The 26,022-nt window shown below is 59.8% G+C and overlaps 1 protein-coding gene across 2 annotated transcripts in view; it reads left to right on the top strand.

The window, feature by feature from the left end:
* SORCS2 (sortilin related VPS10 domain containing receptor 2) overlaps positions 1-26,022 on the top strand; it is a 512,852-nt gene that overhangs the window by 454,872 nt on the left and 31,958 nt on the right. For both annotated transcript variants that reach the window (XM_087434882.1, XM_087434881.1), the window contains exons 9-14: positions 1,321-1,500; positions 6,856-7,002; positions 13,242-13,344; positions 15,040-15,116; positions 21,144-21,235; positions 22,206-22,313. In XM_087434882.1, the coding sequence (XP_087291008.1) occupies positions 1,321-1,500; positions 6,856-7,002; positions 13,242-13,344; positions 15,040-15,116; positions 21,144-21,235; positions 22,206-22,313 (707 nt within the window). The remainder of the gene's footprint in view (positions 1-1,320; positions 1,501-6,855; positions 7,003-13,241; positions 13,345-15,039; positions 15,117-21,143; positions 21,236-22,205; positions 22,314-26,022) is intronic.

Below are 26,022 nucleotides of genomic sequence, written 5' to 3'. Positions count from 1 at the left end.
CAAAACTGCACCAGCCCCGCAATGGGGGGATGGAGGGGGCCGCCTCTGCAGGCGGGGCGGCCTGCCCCGCCTCGGCCGGCCGTCTTCAGCTCCCGTGTCTTGGCAGCTCTATTGCCAGAAGGGCAGTAACAGTTTCGGAGTGATAGAAGACAGAGTAATAGATGCTGGGGAAGAAAAGCTCGTTAAGGCTTCAGAACAGGCCTGTGCAGATGCCTTTCCACGAGGCTCCTGGGCCGCATGCGGCTCTGGGTGGGAGAGAAAAGACAGACAAGAAACCAAGGTTAGCCCTGGGTTCTTTTCCCGCCTTTTGGTTTGATGGGGTTTTGTTTCGCTTCTGAATTGTAAAATCTGGAGCTGAAACCTGAGATGACTGCGCTCAGCCCCCTCAGGAGCTGCCTGGGCCTCCTGCTCCCAGTGGGAAACTGAGGCTCGAGCCTTGGTCTTTGCTGGTCACCTCCTCAGGACAGCCCTCCTGCCCCCTGTGCTGGGGAGGGGCCTGCCCTCGGCTCCCACGGTGCCCTGCACTGCCCGTTCCTGCTGCGCACCACCCTGCTGGGGCCTCGGTGGCTGTGAGCCCGGCGGGGGCCTTGGTGGGGGGGAGACCCACGCTGTGGCCCCAGCGCTTGGTGTGGGCTGGCACAGAGGAGCCGTGGGCACAGGGCAGCTCACGCAGCAGCCCGTTGATGACGTCTAGGGACGTGAATTTACCCCTTCCTCCCACCCAGTATACATTCCCAGAGGGCAGGGACCACACGTGGCTCCCCGCTGGACCCCAGTGCCTACAACAGTGCCTGGCACACAGTCGGTGCTTAATGACTACGTGTTGAATGGATGAACCAACAGATGATTCACCTGATCCTCAGGATGGGACAGGGGAGGGGGCCAGGGAAGAGACCCACCCTCACCTCCCAGAGGTGATCCTCTGGGGTGCTTCTGACCATCTGGGTGCATGGAGAACTGCTCCTCCCCACTGCAGGGGCAGACGGGCAGACAGCCTGACGGGGGGCCAGGAGGAGGAGACGTCATTGCCCCCATCCTGTGCCTGGGCCCTCCCTCTCCCAACCCAGTATAGAGGGTCGGAACGTCACCCCCATTTTAGAGGTGGGAAAACGGAGGCCCAGGGAGGTAAAGGGACCTGTCCACGGCCACAGAGCCGAGACAGCAGAGCCAGGATGAAAATCTAGGTCAGCCTGACTCCAAGAGAGCTGTGGCCCCGTCCGGGGCCTGAGACCTGCCCACTCCCCACCCCCATGGCCGGCTTCACGGTCCCACACCGGCCCCAGCCCCCTGACCCTGCGCTCTCCCCCGTCACACCCCCAGGACCTGCAGATCGTCAGCACGGAGGAGAACCAGGTGCTGGTGGCGGTGCAGGAATGGTACCAGACGGACACCTACAACCTGTACCAGTCGGACCCGCGCGGCGTGCACTACTCGCTGCTGCTGGAGGACGTGCGCAGCTCCCGGCAGGCGGAGGAGAGCGTGCTCATCGACGTCCTCGAGGTGGGGTGCCGTGGGAGGGGCTGCGCGGGTGCCGGGGGCCTCAGCTGGGTGTCGGGGCCGGGTCTCCCCTCCCCGTCCCTCCCCCTTATCTCTGATGCTCTAGCTCAGAGGGCTGCAAATACCTCTATAAAGGGCCAGGTATTTTAGGCTTTGTAGGCCGAGAGGATACTCTGTAGGGACTTTTAGAGCAAGAGAGAAAACTTGCTCTTTTTTGACAAAATTCAAAATATAATAGTGGAATACAGCTTTTTGTGATACAGGTCTAATAATGAAAAGACTGGAATTCTTTTGGGGATAACCTTTTGCTGAATTGGGGTTCAGCGTTGGTGGTCCCTGTCATCGACTTGATCCCAAGTGATCATCTGTAAAGCCACTCCTGGGACCCCCGCTCTGTCTCAGGCCCTGGAGTGTGCCTGCCTCTCTCTGCTCCAGGCCTCTCTGCCTCTCCCTTTCTCTCTCCCTCTCCGCCTCTTCCCCGCTCCAGCCGCTGGTCTCCTCCTCCCTCTCCCCTCTAGCTGTGTATCTGATGTCTGTCTGTCTCTCTCTCCTGCCTCTCTTCTCTCCCAAAATGGGGCTGGCGCCTCCCCGCACGTGGTTCTGATACATTGGGAGCCTCTCCTCCCTGCGCCCTCCCTGGGGTCCTGCCCTCGTCTGCCTCCCTCCGAAGCCTCCGCTTGCTCTCCTAACATGACACCGGGGACCAGTGCAGGCTCCAGTCTCCCACGCCGGGCTCTCTCCGCCGTATGAGAGCACCCAGGCCCCAGAGCGTTCTGTACTTGGGTTCCACAAAGGTCCGTCACCCACATACGGTGGGCCCGGCCTGGACCAGGCCCTTCACGGTCACCTCCTCTGTTCTTATCTACACCAGAGCCAGGGAGAGGGTCCCTTAGCCCATTTACAGGGAAGGAACCTGAGGCTCAGAGAGGGCGAGCCGCCTGCCTGGACAGAGCTGGAAGTAAGGGCTGGCCCCATGGCTTAGCGGTTAAGTGCGTGCACTCTGCTACTGGCAGCCTGGGTTCGGATCCCAGGCGCGCACCGACGCACCACTTCTCCGGCCATGCTGAGGCCGCGTCCCACATACAGCAACTAGAAGGATGTGCAACTATGACATACAACTATCTACTGGGGCTTTGGGGGGGCGGGGAAAGGAGGAGGATTGGCAATAGATGTTAGCTCAGAGCCGGTCTTCCTCAGCAAAAAGAGGAGGATTAGCACAGATGTTAGCTCAGGGCTGATCTTCCTCAAAAAAAAAAAAAAAAAAGAGCTGGAAGTAAGCCAGAAGACCAGGACCAGCCCAGTCTGTCTGCCCGAAGCTGGGCCCCATCCTCTTGGCCAGCGCTCCCTCTCTTGGTCCTTCACCCCAAGCTCCGCTCTCGTGCCCTGCCCACAGGGAGCCCCTGGGCCAGTGGGGATACCCGTAAGTGTCCAAATGATGCAGCGTATTTTGATAATCAGCGCCGGACAGTGGGTGTGCTGGGTTCCACGTGGGCACACGGTGGCCTGCCGTCCCTGTGGGGCCAGGAGGGTGTCCCATGGGTGGCCAGTGGAGCCGTGGGGAGACAGTGGGAGTTTGTCAGCGTGGGAGGCAGGCTCCCAGATGGAGCCAAGGCTTCAGCATTTCTCTCTCAGTTGTTGACAGCAGCACGGAACCGTTTTCCCCAAAAGTGATGAACATAATCATTTGTCCACGATGAGAACCCATTCATCAGGGTTTACTGCCCAAGCGGGATGGTGCCGAGGAACAAGCCGCGGCTTACTGCCCTTTGCTGAAAGCTGCACCCTGGCAGCCTCGTCCTGCCCGAGGCAGCCCCACAAAATGCCCTGTCCTGCAGAACCTCCGAGGAGCCAGCTGGGCACATCACAGACCTGGCTCTGAAAGGTCGTCATGGCTGCTGCCTGACACAGCCGTCTGGGAGAAAGGAGACGGGTGATGGTGGCACAGGAAGGGTGCCCAGGACAAGGGCGCTGCAGACGGGGGACGCTCCATTCTGTCCACCGGTATCTGTAATGCTTGTACCGCATGCCCGGCTCTGGGCCCCGCCCTGGGGACACAGGGAGGAGGAGACCAGCCCTCGCGGAGCTCCGGCCTCTGCAGGAAGACCAGCTCCCAACAGTGGCTCTGACTTGGTGTGCCAGCGCCTGGGGGACACGGTGGGGAGCAATTGGCCAGGGAGTGCTTCCTGGAGGAGGGGGTGCAGACTAAGTTGAGGCCAAGCAGAGATTAGCCAGCTGAGGAACCGGGGAACAGCAATCCATGCACAAAGACCACGGAGTGAGAGGACATGGGGAACCCAAGGAGCTTCACGGTGGCCAGGTCCAGAGCTGGGCGCCCTGGCTTCTCTGAAATCCACCTAACAGGGATCAGGGTGGCAGTTACAAGCACAACTCGGGAGCCCGGCTGCCTGGGTTCAAATCCCAGTTCTGGTCCGTATTTGCTGTGTGACCTTAGGCAGCTTCCTTAACCGCTCTGTGCTTGTTTCCCCACTGTGAGAGGAGGATGAGAATAGCACCTTCCTCGTAGGGCTGCCGCGAGCATTGAGGACGTCTTTCCCATTGAACACATGGGGCAGCGTCTGGTGCCCAGTCAGTGCTGGGGGAGCTCTCGTGGTTTTCACTGCAGTGGCCTTTTCTGGGGATTCGCAATAACGCCTGGGAAGGGCCTGGCCTAGAATCGGCTCATGAGGTCACACGCATGCGCTGCTTCCGTTATTGTCACGGTTGTCCTTCGTCCAACGGTGGATCCAGGAAAAATGCTTCGTCCCCGACGTCACAACAAACCCTGCCTCTGAGGGCCCGGGCTTACCCGTGCCGTGAGGGGTCGCCCTGGCGGGGCGTGCCCCGGGTTCCAGGCAAGACAGCATACCTTTTCTGAGGGCCCCTGTGCTGGAGCTTGGGTTAGGAATGGGGTCTCGGGGGGCCCCAGTCTTGTCCCCGCCCCCGAGGAGCCCTGGCCGCGGTGGGGAGACAGCCATGGTTGTGGGCTGAACAGGGACCCCAGAAATAAACGGCCACGCCAAATCCCCAGAGCCTGTGACTGTGACCCTATGTGGAAGAAGGATTTCGGCAGCCGTCATCAAGTGAGGGATCCTGAGATGAGACCACGCTGCACTGTCCGCGTGGGCCCTGAATCCAGTGGCCAGGGTCCTGCGAGGATCAGGAGGAGACATGCAGACACACAGGGAGGAGGCTGCGAAGACACAGGAGAGATTGGGTGACGCGGCCACATCCAGGGACGCCTGGAGGCACCAGGAGCTGCAAGAGACACGGAAGGACCCTCCCCTAGAACCTTCGGAGGGAGCGCAGCCCTGCCCACACCTTGATTTTGGACTTCTGGCGTCCCGAACTGTGAGAGAACAAATGTTTCTTGTTTTAAGCCACGAGGTTTGTGGTCATTTGTTGTGGCAGCCCCAGGAAATGAATACAGCCACGAAGGGGGCAGTTACATAAGCCACATCAGTGCTGGGAGCCGCTGCTCGGCTGATCAGACCCAGCCCAGGGGAGGCGCCGCCCACATCTGCCATGTCTCTGGGACGTGAGGGGTCTATGGCGTTTGTCTCTGAATGTTTGCATAGAGACCAGTTGGGATATAAAATAGACATTACCGAATGAGGCAAGCCACCACTGGGCGAATCCGCGTCCTCTCTGTCCCTGGGGGCCATTGAGGGGGTCATCTCGATCCAGCGCTGAGCAGGCCGGATGCGCCACCCAGGTGATGTCTCAGAGAGCAGGAGACAGAAAGTCGTCACCGTGTGTGAGCGAAGGGGCTGTGGTCCTCCATGCCCTGGGGCCGTCACCCCAGGAGGGAGGGCGGGTCTCCCCCTGCGAAAAGCAGCATTTTACACAGACAATGCACACGGCAAAGCGGAATTGAGGGTGCTTACCAGCAGATGGGGAGATTATCTAGGTGGACGCACTGTAACCAAGGAGTCCTTAAAAGTAGAGGAGGGCAGAAGAGGAGGGTCAGAGAAACACGTGTAATCACAGAGGAAAGGTCAGAGAGATGCTGGGCTTCTGGCTGTGAAGATGGAGGAGGGGCCACGAGCCAAGAAACTCGGGTGCCTCTAGAAGCTGGAAACGGCCGGGACACAGATCTTCCCCTGGAGCCTCCAGAAGCAACCAGCCCTGTGGACACCTTGATTTAGCCCAGTGAGACCCGTATTGGACTTTCAACCCCCAGAACTATAACATAGTCAATGGGTGTGGTTTTAAGGCACTCGGTCTGTGTTCATCTGTTAGAGCAGCCGCAGAAAACTCAGCCACCATTCACTCGGCCACCTTTCTCCAGCGTCATCGATGGGGTACCCACTGTGTGTCAGGCACTTGGCTGACCTGGGCATCGAGGACAGTGAAGCACCAGCCTCCTGGCGTTGTGGGATTTGAATGAGCTGGCACTGTCGCCGACCACATAAAAGGCACTTAGTAACTGTGTTATTTCTATGATCCTTGTAGAAATTAGAAGTTTAATCCTTGGCTATGGAACCTTGGGTACGTTCCACAATTCTCTGAGCCTCAGTTTTCTCAGTTCATTGTGAGAAATAAGGACGCGCTGCACACAGAGGAGCAGGAACAGCCTCGGGCATGCAGGAGGGTCCGAGAAGCGCACGCCACCCTGGGGGGTCTCAGTAACTGGTCTGAGGCCCCTGTGCAGTAAGGAACTTGCAGAAAAAGGACATCTCTGTGGAAACAGGAGCTTGGATTACAGGGCGTTGCTGATATTTGACCACTTCTTGTGAGCCAACTTAGAAACCGACTGTGGGCCGTGTTTGGGTCCCTGCCGTGGGCCCTCAGGAAACCCTGAGAAAGGAGGCAGGGCAACCCTTGAGCCTCTGGCCAGGGCAGGCTGGGGTAAGCACAGACCCCTGTCCTCGCTACCTGGCACCCCTTCGGGTGGGGTTGAGCTGAGGGAGTCCCCCGAGGAAAGCCCAGAGCGGTCCACTGGTCCAGGCCCTGTGGGTCCACTGGGAGGGAGGTGAGGGGAGAGGGCTCTGCATCAGGAGCTCTGGGCTGCAGATGGGGTGACCGTGACGCACGGGCGTGTGGGGACCAGGGCTCTGCTCACTGCCCCACAGCCGGAGTCTGGACCTGGGAGGGCAGCTCAGTGTCGTGAAAAGCACCCGGGCTTTGGGGTCAGACAGAACCGGCTTCCAGTCAAAGCTCAAGCCGGAGTCTCGGGTCCCTTGCCCCCTACGCCCCGCTGGCCTCCAGGGGCACGCGGTCAGCCTCAGCTCCGGGGCCATTGTCGGGTGAAACAGGGCCGTGCGCACAGAGCCCTCAGAAGGGGCGGGCCCACAGTGGACACTCGCCCACTAGAGGCTCCCGGCAGGTTTTTACACTCCGTCTGTATTTCTGTCCCAGGTCCGAGGGGTGAAAGGCGTCTTCTTGGCGAACCAAAAAATCGATGGGAAGGTGGTGACGCTTATAACCTACAACAAGGGACGTGACTGGGATCACCTGAGGCCGCCCAGCACGGACATGAACGGAAAACCTACCAACTGTAAGCCTGTAAGTGCCTCCCCTCACGTCACACACTCCTGTGGGGCAGGCGCAGACATTACTGCAGGAACCGGGAGGTCAGACGTCGGAGCAGGGCCATCTGAGGGACATGAACCTCCGATTTCTCTGGGCACCAGGGAAAGGGTCACGTGAAACCCTTCGCTTTACGCAAGAGTTAACTGGAGTCAGAGAGGGAAGTGTATCGGTCAGCTCTTGCCACAACAGTGCTATGTAACAAATCACCTTGAGGCGCAGTCACTTATGCTCCAGATCTGTGGCTGGGCTCGGCTGGGTGCTCTGCTCATCTTGGCTGGGCTCACTCTCACGTCTGGGAGTTGGCTGATGTCGGAGGGGATCTTCCTCCTGGGGCCAGCCCAGGCACGTTCTCGTGGCGATAACGGAGGTGGAGCAGAGACAGGCAAGCACATTGCAGGCCTGCTCTCCTCCTGGCCAGCATCAAGGGGCGTGCACTCTACCTGTGGATGTGGGGGGGCCAGGCCACAGCCCCAGACCAGTCCTGCTCTGCCAGGGGTGCCTTTCGACGTGACTACAAGCGTGGGCTGCCCCAGTGCCTTGGCTGCCTCGGGGGCAGGGAGGGCTGGATTTCCCTCCGGAAATCTGCGTGGAGATCTGGGTGGCCTGCAGGCCGGAGCTGCTGAGGGTGGAAGGACAGAGGTCTAGGGGCCTGGCTGGAGGTGAGTGCTCAGGGAGCAGCAGCTGTGAGGGAGCAAGAGGCCGCAGTCTCGGTTCTAACGACCCTGCGATCTCGGCTGAGTCAATCAACGCTTCTTTGAAAAAGGAAGGGAGATGATGAAAATCCCCTGAGGCATTGAGGGGGAAATGAAACAGTCCACAGACATGCCCGGCACAGGCCCTGGCACAGAGAAAGCAAGCGACGAAGAGCCTTCCTTTTTGGATTGCCCCCCTTCCCACAATGTCCAGTAGCCTAGAATGCCCTTTCCTTCTTCTTTAGCCAGCAAACTCCTACTGACACCTGGAAACCCAGCCCAGATGTCCCCTCCACTGAGAAGCCTTCATTGGGCTTACTTGCTTCTCTATCTGTTTCCCACTGGCCTCGAATGAAGCCTGTCACAGGCAGGGCCTGCCTCCTGGGGATGCCTGAATCCATCCATCGCCCTGCCTCTCTGTAAATAGAAAGGGTAACAGCGCCTATTTTACAGGGACATTCATTCAACAAACATGTGCGAGCACCTACTATGTGCGAGGCGCTGTTCTGGGTATTCAGAATACACCAGCACACAACACAGAACACAATCCTGCCCCCATGGGGTCCTGCCTGCGTCTCTGTGAGACCTCTGAAAGTGCCAGCCACTGACCCTGAGGGCCAAACCCACTTTGTGCCCTCAAGGCAGCAGCTCAGCCCGGGCAGAGCTGGCCCTTGCTCTGTGAGCCCGCGGCTGAGCTGACCCTCACCACTTGGGCTGCCGCGAGGCTTCTGCAAGCCCCCCTATGGGAGACAAGGGACGATAATAACACCTGTCGACCTCCAGGGAGAGTTAATTACCTGCCACTGGTAAAAACCCTGCTGAAAACAGAATCGCTGTGAAAGAGCTAATTTTTGTATCATCGTCAGCAAAGTTAAGCCATATTAATCTGTCAAAGCAAGTTTTTGCTAAGAATAGATTCTTGTCTGCAATTACACAGCTCAGTGAGGAGATAACCTTTGTGAGATTTATGTCCCGGCCCTAAAAGAACAAAAGTAGGAGCAGAGTGGTGGAGTGGGCGCGGGCGGAGACCCCAGTGAGCACGAAGGAAAGAGAACGAGCCCTCGGGAGACCCGCCCGGGCACGAGGACAGGAAGCGAAAGCCAGGGCTCGTGGCTCAGAGGCCGGTTACCAGGTGTGCACTGAGCAGCATGGAGAGGGGACAGTGGGAGGAGGCGGGGGCCGAGACTGGCCGATGACTGTCTTCTTTGACCGTCCTCCTCTCAACCACGCGTCCTCTCAGTGAACGGGGCAAACCGCCCTGAGGGTTCACTTCTCGTCATAAGAGTGATTCCTGCTTCTTGTAGAACACTTGGAAAATACAGAAATGTACGAACAGGGAAATGCGGTGCCCGTGTAATCACATGACCCCAAAATAACAATAACCAGGTGTTTTTCTTTACAATCTTTTAGCTTCTATGCCCGTTAAAGTCGTAATCGGGATCCTGACACCTGTGTGATTTCTCTGTCTTCCATTTTTCTTGTAACTCTGGGTCTCTGGATAACTCTGGGTAACTCTGGATATTTTCCCGGCCATATGACCGGCTCTCGCCTGCAGAGACCTCCTTCCAGCAATGGGGAAACAGATGAGAGGTGTGACCAGATCTGTTTTAGGATGACAAATCGGACTTGGAAGATGGTTCTGAATCGGTTTACATCTTGATTCAGAAGGAATACCTGTTGGTTTTGCAGCCCACGGTTACTCTTCTCAGATTCGGGCTGAGGCAATAAGTGGGGTGTCCAGGTGGGCGGGTCTCCTCGCTCTGCAGGCCGGCAGCGTGGCCCTCTGACCATCCAACAGTCTTTCATGATTTGGGAGACATTTCTTTAGAGCACCAGCCGGCTCCTGCTTGCAGAGGGGCCAAGAAGAGGGAGCCTTGGGGCAGCGTGGGCCCCCCACTTGGTCCACCTCACCCCCCCAAGCCCTGCAGAGACCCAAGCCCACCTCCTGCAGGACTGGGGCGTTCAGCACCAGCCTGCCCTTGGGGTCTCCCCACCCTGGCCCTGGGTGGCCTCAGAGGACCCCTCCATCTCTGATGGCACACCCCAAGGGCAGCCCTGGCTCGCTGTCCTGTCACATCTGCAGAGAGCCCAGGTGCCCTGGGGTGGGCACCTCCAGGTCTGCCCAGCCTGCCCTGCCCTTTGTCCACTCGGCCCAGACTTGGCTGGGAGGGTGTTTCTAAGGCCTCCTCTCAGCTGTCAGACACCAGCAGTGCACGCCCTGCCCAGCAGCTCCGGGCCTGGCTGGAAGACACTTGTGTGGCTGTCAGCAGGCCCTCCACGGCGCCAAAGGGGGCCGCAGCTCTGCCTGTATCTGCCGGTGACCTGTGGGCCACAACTGACCACAGGGAACCCTGAGGAGTGTTCCACCTCTGGCCCAAACAAGTGCCCACACCCAGGACAGACCACCAGCGGGCTGAGGCGGGGGAGGCCAGGTTCCATGACGCAGTGCTCACCGCACACATAGACACTGACGTTGTGTGCACAGTGCGAGAGAGGACACGGAAAAGGCTGGTTGCAGCCCAAGGAGAACAGCCTGGGAGCTCGGGCTGTTCCAGGCCCCAGCTGGCCCACCAGGAAACCTGGGCTCCAAAGCAGGGCTGTGCCCCCACCCTCTCTGCTCAGGAGCATGCCAGTACGGGACTCGAGTGCCACATTCCTGGGGAGGCTCCTCTTTCCCCTGACTCAGAGGTCCCTTCTGCAGCCGGAAGCCAGCCTTGCCCGCAGAGGGCACGGGCCCCTCCCTCCCCAGGACCCCCTCCCATTAGTGTCTGGTCACCAGGTGGGCATCTCACCAGAGATGTTAACTCACCAACTTGCTTTCAATCATAGGAAATCAGGAGAAATCCCGAACGGGCAATGTCTTATCATCCCACGGGGTTCAGTGGAGGTTCCTGGACGGGGTCTCTCCTCTGGGGTGACTCCCCCCTGGGGGCCCTGTTCTCTTCAGCACAGGGCTCCCAGGTTGCCCCGGGGAGGGTCTCCAGCCTCCGCGTCCACTTCAGAAGTGTGCCTCTGCAGAGGGCGTGGAGCCTACCTGCCGCTGATTTTGCCACCTTTTATTTTTGTTGTTTTTACAGCTTTACTGAGATATAACTCACGTGCCATAGAATTCACCCATTTAAAGTGTACAACTCAGTGTTTTGTAACATATTCACAGAGTTGTGCAAGCATCACTACAGCCCGTTTTAGAGCATTTCATCCCCTCACAAAGAACCCCCGCACCCTTCAGCCCTCACCCCATCTCCCCATCCCGCCCCAGCCCCTGGCAACCACTCATCCCCTTTCCGTCTCTGTAGATTTCCCTGCTCTGGACATTCTGTATGAATGGAATCACACAACATGTGATGCAACTAATACATTTTTAAAACCCTGGTACAGACGAGTAAGTCTCGTCTCCAAGTGGATCAGGCCCTGGGGCTGCCACCTGGTGCCGTCTGACCCAGATCAATACCCAATTTACTAACTTTCAGTTTTAGCTTCAGATAAGCTGTCTAAAATATACTCAGTCCATGGACCAGAAGAAAGGGCTACAAAAACATAAAATGAAGAGAAAAGACATCTCCCAGAAAGGTTTCAGTAGAAGCTATAATATGGTAATGACAATGGGTTCTGGAATGACCCCACTTTTCTCCCCACACTCCTGTGAGGTGTGGGAGATGGGCACCCCATCTCCATTTCACAAATGAGGAAACCGAGGCCCAAAGTTTCCCGTAAAATCAGTGGCACCTCCTAAGTTCGAATTTGGATCTCTGGGTGTTCAGTTCTATGGTATTTCTAAACTGGAGAGTTTTCCAGGAAAAAAAAAAAAAGGCCAAGGAGATTATTACTTTTCTTATAAGTAAGCAATTAGGCAGTACCTTGTTCAGGGGAGGCTGGACCCTGACTTTCTCTCCAGAAGCTTTGCTGTGTTAATCCAGTAATCCTGTGAAGCAGAGGTTATTGGCCCATTTCACAGAGAAAGAAACTGAGACTCAGAGACGCTAAGCAGTTTTCACAGAGTCATACAGCATTAAGAGGGAAGTACAAGAATTCCAAGCCCTGCATTTCCATGATCCCACCCTGCCCACACTCCTGGCTTGTGGAATTCCCCAAACTGGGGACTCCAGAAAGACTGAGCCCAGAGTTGTCACCCCAAAAACCCCTTGACATCCGTTGGTGTCGTGGGATCTCTGGTGGCCCTCCTGCTCTCCTGTCCAGCAGAGGCAGGAAATCCTAGATTGTCAAGGTGGGTCAGCCAGCCAGACCTCAGACCTGCCTCTCTGGCTTCAGGAGGGAGGAGGGAAGAAACAGGGTCTCTGGATCCCGTCCCTCCTGCGGCCAGTGCGGGCAGCCCCTGGCTGATGGCTGACAGGTCACTGCCCAGTGCAGTCTCTGGCGCCCCTGAGGGAGCTGTGCGGGGACCTTGGACCTCATCCAGTGTGCTGTGGTTTTGTATTCTATCACGGGTGTGACAGAGGGAGTGCAGGCAAGATAGTGCCTTTGAGCCCCTGAGGCCTGGGTGAGACTCAGGGAGGCCGCAGTCCACAGGGCACAGCCTTCTCAGCTCGTCTGTCCCCCCCGGACCCCCTAGTCCTACTCAGGGGTAAGCTGGGGTGCAGGCGGCCAGGAGGAGACAGGTGAGGGGGTCTGTTCCTGCCAAGCGGCCAGACAGGAAACTGCTCGTGCTTACTCATCCTGGGAGGCTGCTGGCCCAGTCTGGCCTGGAAGTGTGTCCCCGGCAGGGACAGACACCCTGGGGGCTCAGAGCACAGACATTGGATCAGGGCAGCCTTAGGCGTAGCCTAGCCCCACCACTGCACTTGAGTGCTTAAATACTCTCTGCCTCAGTTTCCCCGTTGGTGAACTGGGGGTGATAGAACGGATGTTGAGAACGCTCAGTGACAATGCACCTTGTAGAGGGCTTCACTCACCGCTGGCACAGGGGCGGCCATGAGTCACCGTGAGCTGCACTGAAACGATTATTGCAACGCGCGTTTCTGCCCCTCTGGCAGGGCAGCAACCCAGGCTGCCGTCAGCGTGCTCACTGACGCTGGCGAGTAAACCGGGCTCCAGTACAGCCGCCTACCCCTCTGCCTCCCGTGGATGGCGCAGGGCTCGCAGGGTGTCCCACGGCTGTTCCCTGAGGCCTGCCCACTGTGGTCCTGTAAGAAGCCCAGTAGAGGTTCTGGATGGATGAATGAATGAAGGAATGGGAGCAGGGGCTGTGCCGGCCCCAGGAATCACGTCCCACGGCCCAGCACTGCACGTGGCAATGCCCGCTGCATGTTGGGGGCCAGCAGCCATGCTGGGAGAACCCTCCCACTGGCTTCATCCGTGCGCACTCATGGCCCAGAGCTGACGGCCTTCACCCCAGGCCAGCCTCACGGCCTCCTTCGCAGCCTCCATCCACTCCTCCGAGGCGCTCCTGGCCCTGCCTTCCCCCTGGAAAAGCCACACGGGTGGATCCACCTCAGTCCGACCTTTCCTAGGGACACGGCTCTTCCCCAGGTGTTGACCATGGCTCCCTTCCTCCCCTTGCAGCCGGACTGCCACCTCCACCTGCACCTGCGCTGGGCAGACAACCCCTACGTGTCGGGCACCGTGCACACCAAGGACACCGCCCCGGGCCTCATCATGGGCGCAGGTAGGAGGCTGCCATCACAGGCAGATGGCAAGAGTCATCACTGCAGGAGAGAAGCTCCGTTCTCAAGGATAAAACTTGATGGCCATGGGCCTGGGGCCATGGTGTGTCCATTTGGGGGCAGTGGCACGGCATCTCCAAGAAGCTCAGCTCTCATGGCAAACTCTGACGGGTGAATGCTTGGCCTAGAGTGGGCACATGATATGTGTTGAATGAAAGGATGGCTGGGTGGATGGGTGGATGGATCGATGGATGGATAATGGACGGGTGGGTAGATAATAAACTAATGAAGGATAGATGGATGGATGGATGGATGGATGGATAATGGATAGACGGGTAGATAGATAAACCAATGAAAGATGGATGAATGGAGGGATGGATAGATAATGAAGGATGGATGGATGGATGGATGGATGGATGGATGGATGGATGGATGGATGGATTGGTGGTTAGTTGGAGGTCAAAAAAAGAAGGCAGGCACACAAACACACTGCTTGGAATTCACTTTGACTCATCCGCTGGAGGACAAGCCATCTCTTTTGGAATTTTCCAATGATGTCTAAACTTGACTCTGGGTAAGATACTCCTGAGACTGCCACATGAACAAGGCCTCAAATGGCAAGTGATACACAGGTCGCCCAGGGCAGAGGCCTCTGGGGCTCCAAGCCAGAGTCAAGAATGGCTTCAGTGTCCTCATCACAGGTCCCCATCATCCTGGGGGCTCAGACCCCTGGTCCCTGCCATGACCATGGGCACAGCAGAAACCTGCCAAATCCAGCTTATGGGAAAATCCCATTGTTCAAGATCCTCCCCAGGAGGCGGTTGGGGCAGGCAGGGCCCAGCTCCGGAGGCCTCTGTGACCTCCTGGAGCTTGTGTCCTTCTGGGTGGCCATGGTTCTTCCTGTAGGAGCCCAGGTGGGCTCGGTTTCCTCATCAGTGAGCTGGAGTTGGCTTGGACGCTGGGTGGGGGCTCTTCCCACTCTGGCCCCACTCCAGGATTGAATCTGAGCCCTGTAGAGTGGCCTTCAGGACTGATGACCCATTAAAGCCCAGTAGGGGCTCAAGTGAACCTTGACCAAGGAGGAACCTCCTGGTTTGGTGCCCGCCTCCCCGTCCTCCACACATCCGCTCAGCAGAGGTTTCGTGAGCACCCGCTCGGTGCTTCCCCTGCCCCTCACCTGGGCCGCCCCCCGCCCTAGACCTGCCTCTGGTCTCCCCTGCATCGGCCCTCAGGGAGCTGTCACCAAATGCAAACCCAGCCCTGTCCTGCCCCCATTTAAAGCCTGTCCGGGGCTGCCACCTGGCCCCCGTCCTCTCTAACCTGTCCCTCACCGCCACTCCGCACTTCTTGTCCTTGACCACACTCCTCACGGGTGAGTCCCCCGAGGCCCCCGAGCTCTGGCTGCACCTGGGCCTCAGCTGGAGCCGCCCGAGGCTGGCTTTCCTTGGACGAGGTTAATCCTTTCCTGCACAGACTGGGACCAGGGCCCAGGCGTGGCGGTTACAGCAGGCCCGTCCTTATAGGAGGAAGGCAGAGAGGGGCAGGCTGCTGTGTGTCTCTGGGAGGGGAGGTGTAGACCCAGGGCACACCCAGCCCTTGCTGGGGTTTGTCTGGGCTCGGACCGGGGGGCCCGAGGCGGGGTGAAGGGGAAAGCTGGCTGATCCTGAGAGCAGCCTGCCCCTCTTCTTCTGCACCAGGTAACCTGGGCTCACAGCTGGTGGAATACAAAGAAGAGATGTACGTCACGTCAGACTGCGGGCACACCTGGCGGCAGGTAAGGGCTCAGGGAGGGGCCCGGCGCCCACCCCACGCCCCTTCCCCCGAGACTCCCGGGAGGTGCGTCTGCTCTGTCGTGCCCTCCCCTCCCAGAGAGTGCTGAGGTGTCTCTTCGTCTTCCCCAGCCTGAGGGGCTGGACGCGCGGCTCCCGTAAGCAGACCTTATACCCGCCATCCATGAACAGCAGGGCCAGGCCGGGCTCGCCGAAACCACCCTGTGTTCTTTCGGTGGCCACTGCTGGAGAAGTACAATCTGACGCATCTTCACACGGTCGGACACTGACACGTCACCGTGAAGGCCAAAGCAAGGGGAATAATTGCCAGGGACGGGGTGGAGGGGCTGTCCCAGCAGGAAGCCCCCCGGGGACTCAGAGGCTGGGGCTGAGCTCGGGAGCCCAGAGGCCAGAAGTGGGGGGCCACGGATGACCCCCATGTCCTGGCAGGGGTGGCTGCTGGCTGGACGGCAGAGACGTGGGAGAGAAAGACAACATGGGGGAGGGGCAGGTGTTGGGGGCCAGGCTGAGTCTGGGTTGGGGCGTCCAGGAGACATCGGAGGGTGATGATCTGATGTTCAGTGTGGTGCGGGGAAAGAAGGAAGGGGAAGAAGCGGAAAAGCAGTTACGCAGGAAATGGTCCCCACGCCGGGCTCTGTGCAGCGCGCCCCTGGAGCGCACGTTCTCAGGCCAGAGGGGTCGTGCTGCTGACCAGCTACCCACACAGGGAATCAGGGCGGGGAGGGAGCGGAGGCTGGCAGGTCCCGTGCTCCCTGTGCCGGCCCAGCTCAGGAGCCCAGCCCAAGCGCTCCACCCGGGAGAGGGCCAGCTCCTTCGACACTCACTGTTTCTTTCCAGAAAAAAGAAAAAAAGAGCCTTGCCTGGTCTGCCAACTTCATGGAGTGACAACTTCTGCTTTAAAGGCTTAAGAAAGTGCGCTACACTCTTGTGTGCATCTCTCCTTCCCATAAGTGTAGGCAGCTCTGTTTTGGGATCATTTTATGCACACCTGAGTACCCCACCTACAGCCCCCTCCCAATTAATGCTCTGGACAAATACGTTAATCCCAAACACGAAGCTCACCGGCAGCCTGGGTCTAAGGCCCTGACATTTTTTAATAATATGCAAGAAGCAAGGAGTTTTGAAAAGGGCAAAAGAGATTTATTGTTATAATATTTCTGTTTCACTAAAACTAGTGAAATATGTCCAAACTTTCTTAAAGGTTACCGTCTGTCCATTTATCAGAGAAACGCCCCCCTTATTAGATTACATAGTCTGAGTTGAACCAGCAGAGGTCTGGTTTTATAGAAACGGATTGTGAGATAGTCACAGAGGGCACTTCTGTCGAGCAGTCTGCTTGGATTTCAGATTGGGAATGTCAGCGTTATGGCAGGATGTGTGCTCAGGTGCGGAGTGGGGCCTGGTCTCGGGGTGCTTGTTCCCTTCCCAAACGGGGTGCAGTGGGGGGGTACAGGTGCCTGGGGGAGGAGATGAGGAGCAGCCGTGTGTGCGCGCATGTGCGTGTCAGGGCAGGGAGAGATGCTCAAGCTGGGTTTTGGAGGTGGGGGAAGAGGAAGAGGAGGAGGAGGAAGCAGAGAGGGTGCCCAGAGGACGGGGTGGGACGGAGGCGCAGAAGGGAAGACGACCTGGGGCGCTCGGGCCAGGTCGTCAAGGATGTGATGAGTCTGAGAGGAGAACTCAGAGTATGAATTACGAGCAACAGCGGGTTTGCTGTTTAACTGACGTGACCTTTTAAAAACATGAGCTCCCTGGGATGATTATAAAAACAGTAGCCAGAAACGTTCAAGGAGCCCCTCCGGCCGGAGCTCAGCGTGTGGGGGGCAGGCAAAGGGAGAAATGAGGACGGAGACCGCCTGCCCCTCGGCCCTGCTGCCTGGGGTGGGGGGGATCAAAGCACAGACAAGCAGAGCAATGGACGTTCAAGGACCCTGCGAGCTCGTTGTGGGGTAGAAAGCCCGGAGCCCCCTCTTCCAGAGTCTGACGCTAAAGAGAGCGTTAGTGTCTGTGGGGTCCCCCCGGATGGCTGGGAGACACCCCCTCTCCCGGTGGGTAATGTGGCGAAGGTCACCCGCTTGTCCTGGAGGGAGGAGCCCGTGTCTGGTTGTGCACGCTCTGAGCACCCCACCTGGCAGCGGCCTGGTCCCCGAGGGGGCGGGGACTGAGGGCCCCCACCGCGCGGCAGAGGCCTCTGCAGGTTCAAAGGCAATGAACCGGCGCCCGCGGTGGAGACAGACACACGTGTTTGCTGCCGTGTGCCCCTCCGACAGCATCGCAGGCCCGAGCGTGGTCTCCGCCACCCCGCCTGGGGCCCGGGGCGAGGGACCCTAGCTTCTCCTTGACTACTCCCCAGGACAGGGAGCTCACTATTTCCCGGAAGAGAAGCCCTTCTGCTTTGGAGTCCATTTGCCTCCACGGGTCTCTGCCCCTCTGGTCTTTCTCCCCTCAGCACCCAACGAAGCTTCTAGAAGGGAAATCTGTCCTCATCACTCCCCGACTAAACCTCGGTGTCCCGCTGTCATCCGCAGGAGGATGTCCCGACCCCTCGGCTGACGCATGTGCCCGTGCCGCCCAGCCCGTCTCCGTCTGCCCCACAGCCCGCGCTCCAGCAAGCGTTTCAGGCCCCCAGGGCACACTGCTCTCTTTAACCTCCGGGCTCTGCACACGCTGTTCCCCCGTCCGTAATGCCCTGGCCCCTCCTGAGATTGGCCCAAGCGCTGATTGCACCGTGACCCCTTCCCTGGGGGCCCACTACCTCAGGTCTGGAGTTTAGTTGGGACTTGACATCATTTGTCCCAAAAACATTGGCTGGGACCCTCGTGCTGTGGCAGAACCTGGGCTGGGCACTGGGCGGAGAGGGCAGAGACAAAGGGGCCTCTCCCTGGTGGTGTCTGAGTGGCTGTGTGAAGGTGGTCGGCCTCCTTGGAGGTCTCTCCCTGGGGTATGGATTCCGGGGGCCGGACTTTCATCTCTACCTCTGGATCCCGGCACCCGAACAGAGGGGGCCTGGAACACTGGGCCTGTTGTGTGGGTGGACAGTACCCTAAAATCTGCGGGCCGTCACCTCCCTTGTCCAGGAAACCCTATCTCTATTAATGTAATCTTGTCCCAAGCATCTTCCTGAGCTAATGGTTGGGACAAAGGCCACCAGGCACACTGACTCCTCTGTGCCCTGCAGACAGGGCCCTGGAGTCCAGTGGGAGCAAGTGCTACAGGGGTATATCTGGGGAGCACCTGAGTTAGTGCTCCAAGCCCCACTCCAGCCTGCCACCTCATCACTCACGAGATGCAGCCCCTCCTCCTGCTGGGCGTGTCCTGCTCATGGGGACCGGAGCCCACGGACCAAGAGTCGTGGTGGAAGGGGCGAGGGGTTGGGTCAGAGACCTGGGGTCTGTACCGGCCCTGCCAGTTACCAGCTGCTTGGCCTCAGGCAAGCCAGTGTCTCTCCGAGCCTCTGGTCTCTCCGTGGGAAATAACCTCCGAGTGTGGCTGACCTTGAACAAGACTGTGTAGGAGCAGCAGAAGCCACGGGGGGCCACTCAGCCCAGCCCTCCTTCTCCCCACCCCCTGCAGACATGTTCAGTGGTTCACAGATACCCACATCCCTTTCCGGTTTCTCCTGGAAAAGCTGCCCCATTTCAGCAGAGCACTTTGAGGCAGCGCCCGCCTGGCGCACCTGGCTCGCGCAAGGCCCCTGCCAGGGTCCTGGAGGCCCCTGATGGGCGGCAGCTGGCACCCAGCAGGGAGGGGCTCAGCCGCAGTCAGTCCATCAGTTCCCCTTCTCTGCGTCATTTTCCCCAACCTGACAGCCTCTGCTCTAAACATCAAGGGAGGGAAGGAGGGAGGGGAAGAGAAGGAGGGAGGGAGGAGGAGGGAAGGGAGGAGGGAGGAAGGAAGGGGGGATGGGCTCTGGGACTCATCTGCTAACTTTCCACCATTTTTCCTCAGGGGCTTCTCTTCTTTATTCAAGGCAGAAGTGTTTCCTAGAGAATTCCTAAGAGTAGTGGGAAATGCCAGCAAGGCTGAGAAGGTGGAAATATCTAGGGAAGAGCTTTGCAGGCAGGGGACAGCATGTGCAAGGGGCCTGAGGCATGTTCCAGGAGAGGAGGCCAGTTGCTGGTGTATGGAGGGTGGGAGACAGGTGAGCAGGGCCCCAAAGGCCACTGAAGGGTTTGGACTTGGACCTGGACGTGGATCTAAGGGCCCCGGGAGGCCACTAGAAGGTCCTGGTGGGGTTGAGGGGTGTGGGGATGATGGAATGTTAGGTCTGAGGGCTTGGCCTAGAGGAACCCTGAAGCTCTGCTGAAGTCTTACATTCCTAAGATGTGGGGCTTTGCTCTGTGTCCTCCCTGGGTGCCTCCTGCTGCCTCCTCCTGGAAAATCCAACATTGAGACAAGGCTCAAGATGGGACAGCAGCGAGAAGACACTGCTGATAGTTTTTTATACGATGTCCTCGTTCCCGTTCTTTGTCCTAGAACAGACCCCAGGAGCCGGGAGCCTTCCGGCTCGTTCTCAGAGCAGGTGCAGGGCAGGTGCAGGTGCAGGTGTGGGGCAGGTGTGGGGCAGGTGCAGGTGCAGGGCAGGTGCAGGGCGGGTGCGGGTGTGGGGCAGGTGCAGGTGCAGGGCAGGTGCAGGGCGGGTGCAGGTGCCGCTTATTTGGGTCAACACCTGCTGGGAGGGAGCCAGCGGCACCCCACTCCCTCCCGCCTGGCTCAGCACTGGCCAGGCCGCGTCCCTGCTGGGTCAGCAGCAGCTGCCCTCCCGGCCCAGGAGAGGCCTCCCGGAGCCGCCGAGAGCCGCGCTGGTAGACACGCCCACAGTCCTCGCCGCCCGCGGGAGGCCCCTGTGCAAAGGTGCTTGAGACTCGGGGCAGGCCGAGGTGCATAAGCGTGCAGGCCCTGACGGGGGGCTGGCGGGCGGGTCCTGGCTCTTTGCCCTTTCCTCCTGGGCTTCCCCGTGCCCCTGCCGCAGAGCCCACGGGCCCTGAGACGGTCAGACAGGGTGGGGAGTGAGTGGGGTGCTGGGCCACTCCCGACTCAGAGCGGTCAGCTGTGGGGAGGCTCTCAGGAGGAGAGGAGCAGGACGGGGGCGAGGTGGTGGAGGACGACGGTGCCCCTCTCTGGGCGGGTAGAGACCATGCTCGCCATCTGGATGTTTGTGTTCCCGAAAGATCTAGTGGAGGCCCCTGTGTCCTGGCATGACTTAGGAGCCACACTTGGCTCACCCCCCCACTCTCTGAGCCTCAACTTCCTTGCCTGTGAAATGGGACCGGGGGCTATTTGCAGACAAGTGAGACCCCAGAGCTATCTCCTCCTGTGTGAGCCCTGTCCAGGCCGCTTGATCTTTTGTCCCCTGGTCATTCATTCATTCACTCACTTAGTCATTCATTCATTCATCCCACACACACTCCCTGAGCACAGGCACCCCAGCTCTGGGCTGAGCAGGGCTGGGCCACAGAGAGGACTCGGATGCAGGCCCAGCCTTTGAGGAGATCCCTGGCTGGAAGACACAACAACGAATTCGTGTAGTAAGTGCTGGGGCAGGGGGCCCAGAGGCGCTCCCCACACAGCCCGGCATCCAGGAGGGCTTCCTGGAGGAGCCGGCACTTGAGCTGTCTTAATGTCAAATAGGGGTTTGCTTTTACTGATGCTGCATATCCTAAATTCCTTTCTTCCTTTCTCATCTTGCATTGTCAGCCTTGCTGGTGTGTGAGTTTTTCCTGTCAAGAGGATTGCCCGCAGCACTTATTTGCAATTTTCTCTCTCAGTGGTCTTGAAATTGCCACCGTCATCCACTCATCCCACGTGCGCTGAGTCTGGGTGCTGGTGGGAGAGCGTGGTGATGGCCTGGGGGCCGCGGAGCCCTCGGACCAGCCCTGCCTCGAGGAGCTGGCCTCTGCTGGCGCCCCCCAGCCTGTGTGTTGACAATCCTGCCCCTGGCGAGTGACCCCGACCCTGAATGACCTCCGGCGCTTCTCAGGGTCCTGCCCTCAGCGCATCCGCCTCTTCCGCAGGTGTTCGAGGAGGAGCACCACATCCTCTACCTGGACCACGGGGGCGTGATCGTGGCCATCAAGGACACCTCCATCCCCTTGAAGATCCTCAAGTAACGTTGGGCCCTGCGCTGGGGTGCAGGGCGGACTGGGCACCTCTTTCTCTCCACCTGAGAGCCCCTCAGGATATTCCCAGAACGGCCTCCCCTTGGGCCCCAGGACAACGGCCCTAAGCCCCACCAACTGGGGGTGGCAGTGAGCCCGGAAAAGCCTCCCCCAGCAGCTGCTCAGGGCCAGGCGTGGGGAGACAAGGGAACAGGGAATGGCAACGCGGCGTGGTCGGGGTGAACTAGAGACTTCAGTCTGGAGGAGCATGGAGGGCTTCCCAGAGGAGGTGGCTTTTCAGCATCAACAGGAATTAGTTCAGTGGAGGACGTGGGGCCAGACAAGGAAGCCAACAGCCTGTGCCCAGGGGAGAGCGGGTTTGGCAGCAGCTTCAGACATCTAAAGGGCCATGGTGGGGAGGTGAGGACAGGTATGTACTCTGGACCCAGAAGGCAGAGCTGGGGGAGCTGCCAGGAAGCCAGTATCACTTTAGTCTGAAAAAGAGCTTTCTGTTCTTCGAGGTGGCAGCACTGCAATACGCTGCAATGGGAGGCTGTGAGCTGCTGTCGCCAGGCCAGCAACGCCCGGGCCGGGCTCAGGCATCGGGTGGGGCTGAACTGGATGTTTCCAAGGCCCAGATAACTGCACTCAGGGGGCACAAAACATCTCTGTGATACCCAGACAGCACACCCAGGACTCCTTGGCTGCGGTGTAGCTAAGCGATGTGGACACCACTTGGTGCTGGTGGGCAGCCAGTGTGGCCTCCCAGGGGAGAGTGAGGTCAGGATCCAGCTGTGGCCCAGATGCTGGGCTGGCCCCAGGGATGGCCACTGCCCACCCCCCGTTCTCCCAGCCGCCTCAGCTGGACAGTGCTGGTCCCTGGGCACGAGCCAGGCTGGATCCAGGGGAGCGGACAGCCCTGGACATGGGGAGTGCCCTCGCCCGCCCTGCGCATGGTGACACCCCTTCTCTGGGCAGGTTCAGCGTGGACGAGGGCCTCACCTGGAGCACACACAACTTCACCAGCACCTCGGTGTTTGTGGACGGGCTGCTGAGTGAGCCGGGGGACGAGACGCTGGTCATGACGTGAGTGCCCGCGGGAGGGGGCGGGCGGGCCGTGGCGGAGGGTCGCCCTGGGCCTTGCTGCCCTGGGCGGGCTCGACGCTGACCCCTACCTCCCTCCGAATCCTCCTCGCTCTCGCCCCCATCTTCACCTGCCTCCTGGTCTCTTATGGTCCACTGTTTCCTCTCACCCCCAGCCACTGGGCGGTGGCCACTCTGTCCCTGTTCAGGGATGCCCGTCACCTGCCCAGATCGCCGGGCTGTGAGGGGTAGAACCGAGAGTCAAGAGTGAGCTCTGGACCGCTGCCCAGTCCCCCTCGCGAGTTGATTGTTACTATTATTGTTGTTGTTGTTGTTTGCTATTGGCACCTGTAAAGGACGCCTAGGCACATTGCACAGTGAGGACTTGAGACCCACACAGGCCAGCGCAGGCGGAGCCAGGCTGTGAGTCCAGCCCTGGGACCCTGGCCCGGGTCAGGCTGGGGTCTGAGGCTGCAGCTCGCGGCCCTGAGTCGCCAACCTTTTTCCAACCCCCAGCCATGCCAAGCCCCACTGTAGACCAGACGCTGCACGAGGCACCGGGACGGGGGCAAGGGGCATCAGGGGCCCCCGTTCAAAGCCGCTGTAGCCCAGGAGCAGGAGGCGGGGGGGGGAGTGGCAGGCAGGGAGGATTGAAAAAGAGCACAAGGGCTTGACCTGCCCCGGCCGTGCCGGGCAGGAAGGCGCTCACAGACCGAGGAAGGCGGGCCCACCCGTGGGAGCTGCTTCTGGGGCCCTCGAATCGCAGGGACTTGTTCCGGCAGAGCTGAGTCACGCCGTGCGTGGGGCCTGGGATGCTGCATGGCCACAGCTCTGCTGATGCCGCACATGCCCGCCACACCTGGTGCGGCCGGGCGGGGGCCCGTGCCCTCTTCTTGCCTTTCATTGATGATGCCTGTTCTGGGGAGAACAGTGTCCCCCAAAATTCACGGCCACCCAGAACCTGTGGATGTGACCTTGTTTGGAAATAGGGTCTTGCAGATGTCATCAAGTTGCTGCGAGGGCATACGGGATCAGTCTGGGCCTAGTCCAATGGCCGCTGTCCTCACGGAAGAGGAGAGGACACGGAGACGCACGGACATGCAGGGAGAGGCCACGTGAAGACACAGAGACTGGGCGATGCAGCCACAGCCCAGGGACACCTGGGGCCCCCAGGAGCTGGGAGAGGTAGGAAGGAGCCTCCCTCAGAGCCTCCGGAGGGAGCCCGGCCCTGTGACACCTTAATCTCAGACTTCTGGCCTCCGGAACCGGGGTCGGGGGGAGTATGCTGCTGTTGGTTGAAGGCCTCAGTTGTGGCATTTTGTGGCGGCAGCCCCAGGCCACGCTACAGCACCCACAGCGCTCCCCTGCGCGCCCGCTCCGCTCGGGGGCAGGGCCCTGGACGCCGGGAGTGGACGCCGGCACTTTGACCCCTGGGTCTCCGCATCGGCCTCCCAAGCTGCTTCCTCTCTTTCTCCCCAGCGAACTTTGAGGAAGCTTCCTGAGGGCGCGGCTGGGGACCGGCGGTCAGGGCGGAAGCGAGACGCGCCTCCTCCCGCTGACCAAGGCCACCCGGCACCACACCACAGCGGAAGGAGGCTGGCCCTCCCTGGTCATTCCTGCATGGGCAGCAACGTGCCGCCCACCGTCCTGGGCACCAAGGACCCCCAGGTGACCCAGAGCCGGCAGTGGAGTGGGCAGACAGATCAAATACCAATTCCTCACTAACGTGACAGATGCTGCTGTGACAGGGTGAGCCAGTGGCGGGGGGTAAAGGCCGCCATCGGGGTCAGGCAGTGATCAAAGGCGCCTTGGAGCAGCTGACCTTTGAACGGGGGCTGGACTGACGGGACACAGGCCCAAGGACGAGCTGTGGTCAAGAAGAAGCCAACACCTTCCCCCGTCAGAGTGTGGACAGTCCGCCTGCTCTGGCTCGGTCCCTCCCGGAGTGGACAACCCTGCTCTGCCTGCTCCCAGCGGAGCGGCCGTGCCGTGCGACCCCTCACCCTGCGCGCTCAGCTGGGAGCGGCCGTGTGCCCCGGGCAGCTGGGATTTCCCATCCAGGAGGGGCTCCCTGGCACGGCTCCGCAGGAAGGGCCTGGTGCACACTCATGTTTGCACTTCTGGCTCACTTGGGGCCTTCACGCCTGAGGCGCTGTCCGGCTCTCCCATCGGCCGGGAGGGCCAGGTGCTCCCACTGCTGAATTCCCCAAGGAGGCCCACGCAGATAAGCCCCCAAGGGCGCCTGGCCCCCAGCCCCGTGATCTGTGTGCCCCATCCCCCTCAGGAGGCCCCGTCCTGGGGCCCTCGCACAGTTGTGCTGCGGGAAGCAGGCCTAAATCGGAAAAAACCGCCTGCACGGACGATACTGCCCGCCCCGCCCCCTGCCTCTGCCCTGGGCGGGGGTTGGGCCCCGAGCCCGGAGCTTCTGCAGGTCCAGGGCGTCCCCTTCATCTGTGGGGGAGGCTGTGTGGATGCGGCCCCTGCTCTCCTCTGGCTGGGAGCCAGAGCACAGCCCTGGAAGGTCCACGCCGCTGACCACTGCCGCTTTTGAGCCCACCACCCAGGCTTCTGGGAGCCACAGACGGAAGGGGGCAGAAGGACATGGAACCAGTGAGCGTGGACCCCTTCGTCAGCGCGTTTGAGACGAGAAGAGTGGGCAGCGGTCTGAATTCCCGCCAGATTTAAATGCAGCTTTAGTGACCCCTCCCCGCGGGGCCCCCCATACCTTTACCAACACGGCCTCTTGCGCCGGGGGCCGTAATGGAGCTTTACTGAGCCCCTACTGCATGTTATGGGTCCGTTTTTCTAGATTATCTCATTTTGTTCTCATAGGAAATAATCTCCACGGAAAAGTTTATTTTCCTGGCTTTTAGAGGTGCTGAAATCTCTCAAACGGTTCTGCACCGAGGAAGTGGTGGGAAGGGGGTCCCTCTGGGATCAGCTCTGCTCGGCTCCCGCAGAGCCAGAGATGGGCGAGGCCCCGTGAGGCTGTCCTATGTCCCCGGTGAGGACCCCGAGCCCTTCTGACTCTCTAAACGTCCTGCTTGCGGCTCTCCCTAGACGCCTCCCTCCTGCTGGCCCTGGCCCGGGGCATGTGCGTCATCCACGACTTTCTGTGTTCACGCTCCTTTCGTGCTGGTGGGGGCTCGGGTCTGGACAGGACGGCAATGGTTCCTCCTGGGGACCACGGCGGGTTGTGCCGGCGAGTCTGGGGAGGGGGGAGAAGGAAGGCTGCAGCTGGGGTCCCAGGCAGGGCTCTCTCTGTTGGGGGTGGGGCAGGCAGGCTCGGCCTGGACCCTCCGCGTGGTGAGCAGTTTTCCAAGGTCAGAGTCCACAGAGGGGAAAGGGAGAGTCAGAAATGCCAGGGGTGGTCTCTGGCCCTTGCTGGCTGCACAGAGGTTGAGCAGGTCAGCTGGGTCTCAAGGCCGCAGCTTCCCCAGCCCAGAAATGGGAGTGCTCTCTACCCCAGGGCATTGAACTAGTTGCTTCAGGACACCAGCCCTTCGTCCCGTGTGTCACCACATCAGGGTGATGTTTGGCCCCAGAAACAGCCCAGTTTTCATCTCCCACGGACAGGCGGGGCATTTTATCCCCGGAACGCTAATGGCAGAGTTCATAGCCAGGGCTATAACCTTTTAAGTTCTTCTAAAAAGCATCCGAACGGTTCCCACAGACCTCCTATTTCACAGTGCCGCTGCTCCAAACACCCTTC

Source organism: Ceratotherium simum, chromosome 8, assembly GCF_057802395.1.
Source record: "Ceratotherium simum simum isolate JZ-2026a chromosome 8, ASM5780239v1, whole genome shotgun sequence".
Classification (NCBI taxonomy): Eukaryota; Metazoa; Chordata; class Mammalia; order Perissodactyla; family Rhinocerotidae; genus Ceratotherium; species Ceratotherium simum.
Note: the sequence above shows the minus strand (reverse complement) of the source record. Positions and strands in the feature narration are given on the sequence as shown.